This window comes from Peromyscus maniculatus, chromosome 12, assembly GCF_049852395.1.
Source record: "Peromyscus maniculatus bairdii isolate BWxNUB_F1_BW_parent chromosome 12, HU_Pman_BW_mat_3.1, whole genome shotgun sequence".
NCBI classification, from domain to species: Eukaryota; Metazoa; Chordata; class Mammalia; order Rodentia; family Cricetidae; genus Peromyscus; species Peromyscus maniculatus.
Genome location: NC_134863.1, coordinates 52,709,215 through 52,723,031, shown reverse-complemented (window position 1 = coordinate 52,723,031; position 13,817 = coordinate 52,709,215). Strand labels below are relative to the sequence as shown.

Sequence of the window (13,817 nt, the reverse complement as noted above, 5' to 3'; positions counted from 1 at the left end):
TTGAAAGATCCCCCCTCCAAAAAAAAAAGGATTCCAAGCATTAAAATTTATTGGAAAAAGCTAAAGGATGGAAGCATATATTTCTACTTATTGAAGAATCATCAGTATATGAGCTTTATGTGAACAGTGACAGGTGTCAGGTCTCTCTAATATTCATGTTCCACTTGGTACATTTATTTATATTTGTTTATGTTGTGGTTTCTGAGCATTTTTTTTTTTTTAAGATTTATTTATTATTACGTACACAGAAGAGGGCACCAGATCTCATTACAGATGGTTGTGAGCCACCATGTGGGTGCTGGGAATTGAACTCAGGACCTCTGGAAGAACAGTCGGTACTCTTAACCTCTGAGCCATCTCTCCAGCCCCTGAGACAGGAACTTGTATATATTAATTATACATAGTAGGTTTCATTATGGCATTTCCATACTTGTGCATAATGTATTTTGAGCATAGTCATACCCTTTGTTACCTTCTCTTGTTCCCTTTCCACTCCTGATGATGATTTTCTTCCCTACTGCTGTCACTTCTGCTTTCATGGTGTGTGTGTGTGTGTGTGTGTGTGTGTGTGTGTGTGTGTGTGTGTGTGTGTGTGTGTGTGTGTACTAATGAGTATCCTTAGGATTTTCAGTTGGGATGTGGATTACAACTTAGAGAAGCTTGGGCAGCTTACCAATGACTACAGCGATGAAGAAAATGTTTCTCTGTCTCGCACTAACCATTAACTGTATCAGTCTTGATGAGTTCTTCCCCTTCCATGACAAGGTGATGTCTGGTCTGACCTTGTGCAGATCTTTTTTTAATTGTATTTATTTTTATTTTATGTGCATTCGTGTTTTGGAGTTACAGACAGTTGTGAGCTGCCATGTGGGTGCTGGGAATTGAACCCAGGTCCTCTGGGAGAACAGCCAGTGCTCTTAACCACTGAGCCATCTCGCCAGCCCTTGTGCAGATCTTGTGCATGTAATAACACTGCTGTGAGTCCAAGAATACAGCAGCCATCTCCTGCCCAGATGTCAGCAACACACCTACACCCATCTTTCTCTTTCTTCTGCTTCTTCCAAAATGTTCCTTGAGCTTGGGAAGAGTGTGATAGAGACGTGCCAATTATAACAGGACATTCAGCAGTCATTTATTCTCTGTACCCTCACCAGCAATGGGTTTCTACATTCACTGTTGACCATGGAAAAAAACTAAGCTTCTCTGACCAAAGCTGATAGCAGCACTATTCTATGTGCATAAACAGTTGTATCTAGGTCATGGACTTTGAAGGGGCCAGTCAGGCTGGCTTCAGATGTACATGGTTTTCTCCTGACTGTGGAGTCCAAGAACTAGAGTAGCTTCAGACTACATAGTTGTGAATCTTCGGAGGAGGCCTGGAGTCTGGAACCCAGCTCATTTGTCTCCTTGAATGTTCTAATCCTGTTTGTTTATCCATCATAGATAACTCTAGAAATAGTAACTGTGCTTGCAGTGTGTGTGTGTGTGTGTGTGTGTGTGTGTGTGTGTGTGTGTGCCTGTGTGTATGCCTGTGTGTGTGCCTGTGTGTCTGTGTGTGTGTGTGTGTCCTGACTCCATGTCTGCCCTGTGGAAGGAGCCCTGCTGCCGTATCCAGCAGTGGCAGGCTGCTGCACAGGGGAGGTGTGAGTCCTCTAGTGACAGACAGTGGTACTTCCCAGGGCTCGGAGGCACCAGCCTCAGCAGCTCCTGCAGGGCTTCCTTGAGTTTTTGTCCAGTGGTAGCTGTTCCTATGGGGCAAGCAGTAGGCCTGCCTCAGTACACCAGGATAGAAATGCTCTAACCCTCCCTCTTAGATACTTCCAATGCTGTAGGAGCAGGGTTTCCGGGGAACCGTTCAGAAAGTTGAAGCTACAGTTTAGTCTGGACTTTATAGTGGCATTCTGTCTCCAAGGATCTTTTTCTCGGGAATTCACACAGTTCTCGAGGTCTAGGTGTAGATCACAAGTTTTACTTGTTTTAATGAGATTTTATTTTGTCTAGTTCATAAATGAAGGAGAACAATTTCTGAAGATGTCTACTTCACCACCACAGTGCCTGTTTTCAGATCCGATCAGGCTGGCTCTCTCATCCTTAAGTCTGTGAAGAGTCCCATCTCACTAAGCCAGTGTTTTAAATGTCACCCTGTGTCCATATCTCCAGCATGAGCCAACACCAACTGGGCTTTCCAAAGGCCAGTTCTTCCTCACACCAGTGGTACCTGTGCAGGAGCTGCTGCCCTTTTCCTGGAACTGCTTTCTAGTGTTGGTTTGTGTTAATTAGCATGTTAGCTAATAGACAAATAACAGGGGTATTCCTAAACTAACAGTCTTCTTAGACAATGTGCTTCAAAGAAAATAGGATTAATAACATTTACTAAGAGAACTTAAAGAAAATCTTAATAAATGGAAACACAGGTGGCTTGGCTTGGACAGACTGAATGCCACGAAGTTGTTAATTCTCTCCAATTTAAATGATTGAGCTTTCTAGATACATGATTCTTTCACTTTTTTTTTTTTTTTTTAATTTGAGGAGGTTCTCAGTCTGGCACAGTCTGATCTGGAACCCATTACAGAGCCCAGTCCACATTTTTTTTTTTTTTAACTTGAGCACTTGAGCAGTGGATTCTTAAAATTTCTTTGAAAGAATAGAAATCCAGGAATAGCTTTGGGAGTTCCAAAGCAAAGTAAGACTGTGTCCTAGGCCAAACAGTAGAGAGTACCCCTTATTTCTTAAGAGATGCGAGGTTGCCGGGCAGTAGTGGCACACACCTTTAATCCCAGCACTCGGGAGGCAGAGCCAGGCAGATCGCTGTGATTTCAAGGTCAGCCTGGGCTACCAAGTGAGTTCCAGGAAAGGCGCAAAGCTACACAGAGAAACCCTGCCTCGAAAAACCAAAGAGAGAGAGAGAGAGAGAGAGAGAGAGAGAGAGAGAGAGAGAGAGAGAGAGAGGTGAGGTGATGTAAGCTGTGCATGTGACTCTCAGCATTGAGCAAATCTCCATCTAGTTTGGGGGACAGGAGGGGGACGCACGCTCATACGATTTGTAATGACTGTCTGATTTCACTTTGGAGCATGTGTTAAAGCCGTAGTTCCCACAGTGTGGTCCCAGAGGACAGATGCCATCGTACCACCTGGAACCTGTTTAGAAAGGAGAATTTTTGGCTCTGTATCGAGGAGATGGCCTGACCTTAGTTCAGACCCACTGAGTGCTACTGCACACATCTATAATCTCAGCAATCCTAGAGCAAAGTAGGAGGTAGAGGAAGGAGAAGTGCCTGAAAGCTGGAGGGCTGGCTAGCTTGGGCTACTAAGTGCAGCAGTGGAAATGGGGGAGACCCCGCCTCAGGGAGGGAGGGAGGTGAGTGAGTACTAACTCTCAGAAGCTGTCCTGTGGCTCCACATGGACACTGAGGTGTGTGTGGAGCTGTACTTCTGCATTCACACCGCACACTCTCCGTGCACACCCACACACAAATAAGTAAGTCAGTCATCCATTTTCCTAAAAAGAGACAAAAACTTGGGGCCCTATCCTGCTGAACCAGTAACTCCAAACAGGATCCAGTGGTACAGTAAATGAAATAGGTGCCCCATCCATAGTAAGCGGGAGGCAATGAAAAACAAAAGCAGTCCACACTGTGGGTGAGATCGATGCTCACGTGGCATGTGTGAGTCACAGGTGTCACATTTCAATCCCGCCCTTTCTCATATAAGCAACTTCACCACCGTGAGTAGTAGTTGGAATTTATTTAATTGACCATGGTTAAAGAGGCTCCCAAATAACTCAGCCAGAAAGGTCAGCTAGTAAATAAATTAAATGTTTCCTGTTGATGTGGTGGTGGTGGTGGTGGTGGTGGTGGTGGCCCATGCCTTTAATCCCAGCACTCGGGAGGCAGAGGCAGGCAGATCTCTGTGAGTTCGAGGCCAGCCTGGTCTCCAGAGTGAGTTCCAGGAAAGGCACAAAGCTGCACAGAGAAACCCTGTCTTGAAAAACAAAACAAAAAATTAATTAATTAATTTTACAATAAGCTAAAATAAATAAAATTGTGTTGTTAAGTAAAGTCAGGGTGGGCCACTTCCCAGCCTTATGAGGCAAAAGGAAGAGTTGGGAAGACCAACCCTCTATTAGTCAGGTTTTTATGTTGCTGTGACAGAGCAAGTTAAGGAAAAGATTGAAAGTGACATTTATTTGCTCATAGATTGGGAAGTGTCAGTTCATGATGGGTGAGGAGAGCAAGGTGGAACAAAGCCAGTCACATCATCAGGGCCTGGATGCAGATAACGGAATCGGGGGGGGGGGGGGGGGGTGAGCTGAGGCAAAATTTACCTCCCAGGACTCAGCTCCAGTGATTACTACCTCCCAACCAAGCTCCACATCCAACTTTTCATCATCCCCAATTATAGCATAATATATGAACCACCAGGGATTAATCTATTGATTAGGTAAGAGCCTCATGAACTAATCATCTCATAGACACATCCAGAAGTGTGCATCACTAAATCTAGTTTTTTTCTTGGCCCTGTAACACTGGCAGTCCAGATTAACCATTACAGATCCTGTCTGAACAATCACAGGGAAATGGAATGTAAACCGAGGACCACGTTCACCTTATTAATTGTATAAAATCGCACTAGGTCATGATACTGATACTCATTTATTGCTCTTTTTCTGTCATAGAGATGTTCTAATATCTCCATCACTGTGGCAATACGCCATCCTCTTCAACCGATTCAATTATCCCTTTGAGCTGGAAAAGGACTTACGTTTGAGGGGCTATCACACAATCCTTCAAGGGTCCTTACCGTATTATCCTAAATCAATGAAGTGTTACCTCAGCCCAACTCCAGACCGAATGCCGTCAGAGCGACATCAGACTGGAAACTTGAAAAAGTACTACCTCCTCAACGCTGCCTCCCTTCTCCCCGTGCTGGCTCTGGAACTGAATGATGGGGAGACGGTTCTGGACCTGTGCGCTGCTCCAGGAGGCAAATCAGTAGCTCTGCTGCAGTGTGCTTACCCAGGTACTGTCTGTTCTCACCACACCTCACACCTGTTTCACATCTGAGGAGTCCAGATACTATGAAAGTATATGAAGAGAAACGTGAGCATGAGTGGGCAGTGTTAGCATGAGTATGCAGAGTTAGAAAGCCTGAGTAAGAGGTAGGACACCACGAGGAAGAAGGAAACAGATAGTTGAGGAGATCAGTGTAAAAAGCATTGTTTCCCTCATGTCTTGGCTCTATTTTGGGAGCACAGATCTCCCAGAGAATGTGAGTGAGTGCTCATAAGCTAATAGTGTAGGGTTCTGAGATTGTCATTTGCTTTTTTGTGCTTAGTTTCATGGGGGGTGGCACTCGGGGCATCTCTCAGGCTGTATAAGTACTCTGCCTCTGAGCTCCTTGTACTTGGAGGAGAAGATAGTTTTAAACAATGGAGTAAGTTCTTTTATGGTGACTTTATTATTGTTGCTAATATTGGTGTTAAGTCTATGGCTAGGAATCTGTCTCAGTCAGTAAGGTATTTGCCATGTGAGCATAAGGACCTAATAAGCTTGGATTCACAGTCACACATCAAAAAGAAAATGTTGCCTATGTTGGCTTGCGCCTCTAATCCCAGCACTGAGGAGACCCAGGAATGTCCCCGGGGCTATGCTGGAGATCTATGGACAAAGACGGATACCCAAAGTCAACCTCTGCCCCTCTACATGCTTGCTGAGCTACATGTGTATGCACACACATGAACGTGTATACACATATGCTCACACAAAATCTATTTCATTGTAAATTACCTTCTTAATAATATAGATGATCACTTTGCTAAAACTTTTAAAACCCTAATTCATGTTTCTCTGAATGTTAGTTATTGCTAGATGAGACAGAGTTAAGTTCCAGCTCCGTTTGGTTGTGTTTTATGATCTTACTTTCATTTATTGTTCACAGAGATACAAAACCCAAGCAATACTAAGAGTTGTGCTATATTTGTTACATTGTTTGTTTAAATTCCTTCTGAGTTATGGTTGCAAACTATAGGTGCAGCAGGTATTATTTAATGATCTGTTAGGTGAGCACTCTTTGAAATGTGTTCAGTTTTTCAAAAGTAAATTTGAAGTCCATTCATTTCCTTGCTTAATTGTTAACACATCACTCTACCACTCTTTCAAAAAAGAAATCACTCTTTCTTTCTTTAAAAAATTTATTGTGTGTGTGTGTGTGTGTGTGTGTGTATACATGCAAAAGTGCACACACACACACACACACACACACACACACACACACACACACACACACACACACACATCAGAAGGGAGCTTTGGAAAGCCGGGAACTGGAGATGGAGGCAGCTGTGGGCTACCAGATGTGCACACTCGAACTTTGGTCCCTTAAAAGAGCAGCAAGAGCTCTTACCAGCTGAGCCTTGCCTGCAGCCTCTTAGAGTTTTAAACTGTACTTTTGATGTACTGGAGGTTTCTAAACTCTAGCACATTTCCTTAAGATTATGAATGAGTGAGAAACATGCTTTTATTTGTAAAGCTGGTGAATGGACATGTGGAAAGAGATGTCTTTAGTAAGTGGATGAGCGAAAGAGCGATTTGTTCAGATCCTCCAAGCTTGCCTGTCTCTTAGAAAGGTATTATTTTCCCCCAGGACATGCATCTTCTAGCTTGTAGATTTATTTCTTTATTTTTTCTTTTGAGAACATGTGCTATTGAAATAAAAATTTTTGGAGACATTTAAAATGTGAAACGCAGTTGTACTTGGCTGTGGTACAGATATATTGATATTTAAAAGAAAAACACTGTATGTTTTAGATTTCTGCTAAAACTCTGCAACTGAAGCTTTCTGTATTTTGTTTTGGTGTTTTTTTTTTTTTTTTTTTTTTTTTTTTGTGGGTTTTTGGTTTTTCGAGACAGTTTCTCTGTGTAGCTTTGTGCCTTTCCTGGAACCCACTCTGTAGCCCAGGCTGGCCTCGAACTCACAGAGATCTGCCTACCTCTGCCTCCCGAGTGCTGGGATTAAAGGCCTGCGCCGCCGCCGCCGCTGCCGCCACCACCACCTGACACTTTCTGTATTTTGTTATAAGAAATAAAAATGAATAGACTACATTTTAGTAAGACTACGTTATTATTTTTATAATTTGACTGTACCTTTGTGAAATCATTTATTCCAGTAAGTATTTGTTTTACACCTACTTTTTCTGTGTCCCTTGATGTTCTTATACTAACGCTCACAAGCTTAATAAGTTTTGGTATAGAATGTTTAATATTGTAAAATAGGGGAGAGAAATATCTGAATCTATTTCCATTTTAAAAGTTACATTTTAATTTTAAACCGCCTCATTTGTAGGTTTAGATACTTGACACATTTGTAGTGAGGAAGGGAATTGGCTCAGGAACCCAAAGGTTATAAACTCATAACATTCTAGGACTTTGAAGATGGGGAAAGTCTTCATCAAGGACAGTGAACTACCAGTAGTTTTCCAAATGAAGAAGCTTTTCTTCTAAGTAGACTAATGTTAATGGTTCCCTCCAAAGCATTGGTGTCTTTATAGTGATGTTTAAAGCCCAAATTAAGTTAGCCACACTATTCAAATGTGGAATTCAGAAGCAATGCCTAGTCAGTGCTTCTATAAGCAAAACTTAAAATGAAGGCCATACAGAATGTGTGATTTATACACTGAATTTCTTTATATATATATATATATATATATATATATATATATATATATATATATATATATATATATTTTATTTTATTTTACAATACCATTCAGTTCTACATATCAGCCATGGGTTCCCGTATTCTCCCCCCTCCCACCCCCTCCCTTTACCCCCAGCCTACATTCCATTCCCACCTCCTCCAGGACAAGTCCTCCCCCGAGGACTGCGATCAACCTGGTAGACTCAGTCCAGGGAGGTCCAGTCCCTTCCTCCTAGACTTGAGCCAAGTATCCCTGCATAAGCTCCAGGTTTCAAACAGCCAACTCATGCAATGAGCACAGGACTTGGTCACACTGTCTAGTTGTCTCCCAAACTGTTCAAGCCAATCAACTGTCTCACCTATTCAGAGGGCCTGATCGAGCTGGGGGCCCCTCAGCCTTTGGTTCATAGTTCATGTGTTTCCATTCATTTGGCTATTTTTTTTCAATAATTGAGTAAAACTGAAATTTATTATAAGCCACCGTCGTCCTAGGGACCTCCATGCTATATATATAACCTCTATGGTTCTATGGGTTGTGGTCTGATTGTTCTTTATTTTATATCTAGAATCCACCTATGAGTGAGTACATACCATGACTGTCTTTCTGGGTTTGGGTTACCTCACTCAGGATGATTTTTTCTAGTTCCATCCATTTGCCTGCAAATTTCATGCTTTCATTGTTTTTCTCTGCTGAGTAGTACTCCATTGTGTATATGTACCACATTTTTTTCATCCATTCTTCCGTTGACGGGCATCTAGGTTGTTTCCAGGTTCTGGCTATTACAAATAGTGCTGCTATGAACATAGCTGAGCATGTATCTTTATGGTATGAATCAGCATTCCTTGGGTATATGCCCAAGAGTGGGATGGCTGGGTCTTGAGGTAGTTCGATTCCTAATTTTCTGAGAAACTGCCATACTGATTTCCACAGTGGTTGTACAAGTTTACATTCCCACCAACAGTGGAGGAATGTTCCCTTTGCTCCACATCCTCTCCAACATTGATTGTCATTGGTGTTTTTGATCATAGCCATTCTAACAGGTGCAAGGTGGTATCTCAGAGTCGTTTTGATTTGCATTTCTCTGATGATTAAGGATGTTGAGCATTTCTTTAAATGTCTTTCAGCCATTTGTAGTTCTTGTTTTGTGAATTCTCTGTTTAGCTCTTTAGCCCATTTTTTAATTGGACTGTTCAGTACTTTGATATCTAGTTTCTTGAGTTCTTTATATATTGTGGAGATCAATCCTCTGTCAGATGTGGGGTTGGTGAAGATCTTTTCCCATCCTGTTGGCTGTCTTTTTGTCTTATTGACTGTGTCTTTTGCCCTGCAAAAGCTTCTCAGTTTCAAGAGGTCCCATTTATTAATTGTTGTGCTCAGGGTCTGTGCTGTTGGTGTTTTATTTAGGAAATGGTCTCCGGTGCCAATGCGTTCAAGAGTGACACTGAATTTCTTTACATCCACATTGGACATTATTCTAGGCAATGAGGCTCTTGGCTTTGGGTGACAAAAAAGTTTAAGGTGATTAAAGAATTAATTAGTCTGCTTGTCTGCCTGTTGATCTAGACAAATGTGGTATTGCTTTCACCTGTACCACAGTGATGGACTGGCTTTTTTAAATTATTATTATTATTATTATTATTATTATTATTATTATTATTATCATTAACACAGCTTTTGCAGTGTGCTGGTTTTCACTGAAAAAGACCAGACAATTATGATCCTAAATAGTAAAGCGTGAGTTGTTTACCGGGGATGATGCAGCTTAGTGGAGTGGCATGATCAAGCTTCTCCATAAGAACTGTAGACCTTCTAGCGTGAAATTTTCCTTGCTATCAGCGGTAAGGTTTAGACATCTGGTTAACCTTTAGTGATAGGAAATATTAGAAAGAACCCCTTGTTTAGTTATACTTGCCCTTTTAGCCACTCCCTCATGTCTGTCAGAATTTTTTCACTTTTCTATTGTTTTTGGTATTATCTCTTTTTTCAACCTTTAAGGGCTCAGTCATAATATACCTCAAAGTGAATCTGGTTGCGGTTGCGTTGGATCGGATGTGACCATTGACATCTATGCATCTGGATTCCTGTATTTTTCTCTAGATTTGGGGTGGTTTCTCATGAAGTCTGTTCTACCCACTGACATTCTCACTTCCTTTATGAACCCCTGCAACTGCTCTTCCAATGGTAACCCCAAATTTTCACAGACTTTCTCTATCTCTCCCCTTTTCAGTTACTTCTTTTATCTCCAGCAGTATATTTTCAAATACTGATTTCAAGGCAGCTGGCATTTTGTCGTTGTTGTTTGGTCTGTTCTCTGTTGCTGCCTCCTTCCATTGCATTTAAATATTTGATGTGTCTAAGAGTTGTGTTAATCTGTCGTTTCTCTGCTTAGGTATTAACTTGCTTCTTTGGGTTTTCTGAAACTTACCAAGTTTCCCTAAAAGTGCCACTTTTAGCTCTTTCCATAAGCCAGGTGCTGTTATGGCCAGTTCTTGTCTTATGTTATCCGTTAGGCTTGGTCATGATTCTGTGAATTCTCATGCTTGGCCTGTGACGTAGTCTGTGCATAAACATTAGGTAGTTCTCCCAGTCTTTGGAATCTAGCTAGGTTTGTGCCTGCTCATTCAGAGTGGTTTGCGTGAGTCTGTGGGCCTTTCTGGTACTTCAGCACTAGATGGCACCCTGAGGCTAGGTTTATCCCATTCCACTGTTGCGTTTTTTGTTGCTGCTGCTGCTGCTGCTGGTTCAGCTGCCTGATTCCCCAAGCCGCATTTTGTCATGTATCTTCAGTAGGTACGTAGGTGAGAATGAACTCAAGGAGTGCCTGAATGTAGTAGTTTGTCATTACAAACCTTACTCCAAGGCTGGGTAGCCCCCCATGCCTCAGCTGCAGTCACTGGCCTATGGTCAGGCGATAGAGCTCTATTTGGTTCTCTGTCACACTTATTTGGTGGCTTGATGTATACCTCCCTTCTCTTTCCTTAAAAAACAAAAACCAACCTGTCTGTCTGTCTATCTATCTATCTATCTATCTATCTATCTATCTATCTATCTATCTATCTATCTATCTATCTTTCCATAGATTTGTGTGTATGTGTGTTGGGGGCACACATGTACTCTTCCTAGGGCACACTTGTAGAGGTCAAATTACAACTTGCAGTAGTCAGTGGTCTCCTTCCAGCATGTGTTCCTGGGGATCAACTTTCAGGGGTTCGTTGTCTCCTCCTCTGTGCCTCTATAGCTCCAACTCAGGTTGTCAGGCTTAGTGGCAGACGCCTTTACTCGGTGACCATCTCACTAGCCCAGCACCTCCCTTTACTTGCCGTGAAATAGACAGCTGTTCCCTCTGATTTGTCTGGAGTCAGGGAGGAAATGGAGTGGATAGTTCCATAGTGAAACACACTCCAACCCTGGATTATACACAGAGTGCACAGCCTGCTGAGACCAGCCTAGCACAGGGATACCGAGACCTACATTGCTATGTACTGTCTGTTCCTTAGGTGGATTTTTGTCCACTCGTGGTCCAGAACATCTGTCTCCAGCCCCAAGAGATGCTGGCTAGTTTACAAGTTCAGTTGACGGTGGCATTAGGGCAGGAGCTCTGTCCATGGGCATTGGCCTGTGGACTGGGATTGCTACAGTCTGCCTGGTGGAGGTGTGGTGGCTGCATCTACCTGCCTAGCTAAGGAGAAAATACAGTCACAGTCTGCAAGTACTAGCCCAAGTGTACGAGCTGTAAGACTGCACAGGGTTGGCACAGGGTTCTATTGGCAGGTTATGCCACTGGGTTTCAAGTAAAAGTCTAGACTTCATTCCTTTCTCCTTCCCCCAAAAGGAGGAATCTCTCATCACAGTGCCTAGAATTGGAGGGGTGTGGACAAGGACACCTCTTTCTTTTCTGCTTTCCTTAGTGCATCTCTTCTTATTTGGTGCCTCTCACCTGACTCCCCAATCCCTTACACCAGTGTCTCTGTGGGAGGCCTCCACTTCTTGAGCCACCATATCTCAATTTCTGTCACATTTAATCATAACAACCACTATGCAAGTATGATCCCCATTTAACCACGCCACAAGGTAACGAAGGCTGTCACAGAGTTAAATAATTTTTCCGGGCTCTCAACTCACAGTTTAAGCCCCTGTTTTCCTTACTGGTACATTGTATACTTGCCCATTTTTATTTGACACTGTATTACCTTCCTTCATTTAAAATGAATGTGTTGTCCCAACGAGGAACTTTACATACCTATCAGAATACACCGTCTACTCTCAACAGCTGGTACTTCAAGGTGAAAATTATACATGAGGTATTGGTAGTACAGCCTCTCTAGGAATCTATGTTTTCACATCCCAAATTAAACTTGATTGAATAAATGTGAGAGCTTCTGGGAGGATGTGAGGCATAAGATGGTAAATATTTTATAAAGTGTATATTTTTGTTTTTAAAGTTATCATAATGTTTACCTCTGAGCCCTATCTCTATATAACACTGAGGGATTGATTTTTTCTGAAGTTTATTTGCTAAAAAGTACAAATTTCCCACTTGTATTGCCTTGGACTGCTTTGAACCTTTTTAATCCTTTATATCTAGGTTATCTTCTTTGTAATGAATATGATGGCCTGAGAGTAAGATGGCTGAGACAGACATTGGAATCTTTCATCCCACAGTCTTTGACAAATGTAATTAAAGTGTCTGAATTGGATGGCAGAGAAATGGGAGATGCCCAGCCTGAAACGTTTGACAAGGTACTTTTATTGTACTGTGAAAAACTGACAGACTCCTAGTGATATGATATTGTGTTGCTCCATTGTTCTTCACCTTCTGATTCCAGATGGTACACTTTCTCAGTGATCTGGGAGATTCTTATAAAGTGGATGTGGAAGCATTTTTCATCTGATGGTTAGTATGGTTCAGTGGAAACAGTGACTTTGGGTTCGGGGATTATAGAATGTTTTCTATTTTCTGGTACCTTAGAGTTACTGTGGAAATGATCAGTTATCATTTGAGCCAGTAGAAAACACTTCAACATTTTACTTTAATTCAGAATATTTCATATCAGAGTATGGTATATGAAGAAAAGCCATTCCAGTAACTTAAAATTGAATTTTTAATTCTTAAAAATAAACACTGGACCCTGGGTTTTAGCCCCCAACAATGTAAAATTTTACTAGGGTAAAAAATAAAAAGAAATACTCTGAGTTCAGAAATACAGTTATGCCTTCTGAAGATGAGTAACTTTTGTAAGTTTTGGTTGTAGTCATCAAGAATATTAAATTCAACCAGGCATGATGGTGCACCTTTAATCCCATCACATGAAAAGTAGAAGTAGGTGGATCTTTGAGTTTGAGGCCAGCTTGGTCTACAGACTGAGTTTCAGGTCAGCCAGGGGTACACAGAGAAACTCTGTCTTGAAAACCCAAAACAAAAAAGAATACTCAATTCAAATAGCAGACATCAATGCACACTTAGTCCATTAATGTTCGCTCTCTCCATTGAGACAAACACTAACACTGCATGGGAAAATTCTCTGAGCTATCAGAGACAAATATATCAAAGGACTTAGCGTGTCCTACGTTTGGGTCCCTAAGGCAGCGGTTTTATTTACATGCTGTTTGTCATGTAGCTGTTCCATAGACCTCATCCTAAGGATGTTTGCATTGTTTGTCTTTGTTTTCTCCAGGTCTTAGTTGATGCTCCGTGTTCCAATGATCGAAGCTGGCTGTTCTCGTCTGACTCTCAGAAGGCTGCCTGTAGGATCCGTCAAAGGAACAATTTGCCTGTCCTACAGGTAGACCTCTTAAGGTGAGGACTGTTTATTCAAAAGCTTATTTGGGTTCCTGATATAATTTAAGTGGCAGCAGCCAAGCATGGCAGGCAGGCAAATGGAAAGCTTTGTCCCCATAGCTGTTCTGATTAATTCCTGCAAAGGTTCCGAGCAAAAAATTCCAGGCCATCTCTCATGCTGTATTGCCTCCTCCCCTCAAAGTGTCTTTCAAAAAACATCAAGGAATTTGCATGATTAAGTTGTTTTCTGGCTAGTCTGTTCCAAGCCAGGGGCTTATCACCCTGTTTGACCAGAATTGGAGCGTCTTCCTGTTGACGAAGTCTGGGAGCAGTCCTTATTTT

At 42.0% G+C, this 13,817-nt stretch overlaps 1 protein-coding gene across 1 annotated transcript in view; it reads left to right on the top strand.

Moving 5' to 3' along the window:
- The window catches only part of Nsun3 (NOP2/Sun RNA methyltransferase 3), a 47,589-nt gene that overhangs the window by 8,182 nt on the left and 25,590 nt on the right, over window positions 1–13,817 (top strand). Inside the window, exons 3-5 of the mRNA XM_006981612.4 lie at window positions 4,676–5,019; window positions 12,282–12,436; window positions 13,372–13,493. Coding sequence (XP_006981674.1) covers window positions 4,676–5,019; window positions 12,282–12,436; window positions 13,372–13,493 — 621 coding nt within the window. The remainder of the gene's footprint in view (window positions 1–4,675; window positions 5,020–12,281; window positions 12,437–13,371; window positions 13,494–13,817) is intronic.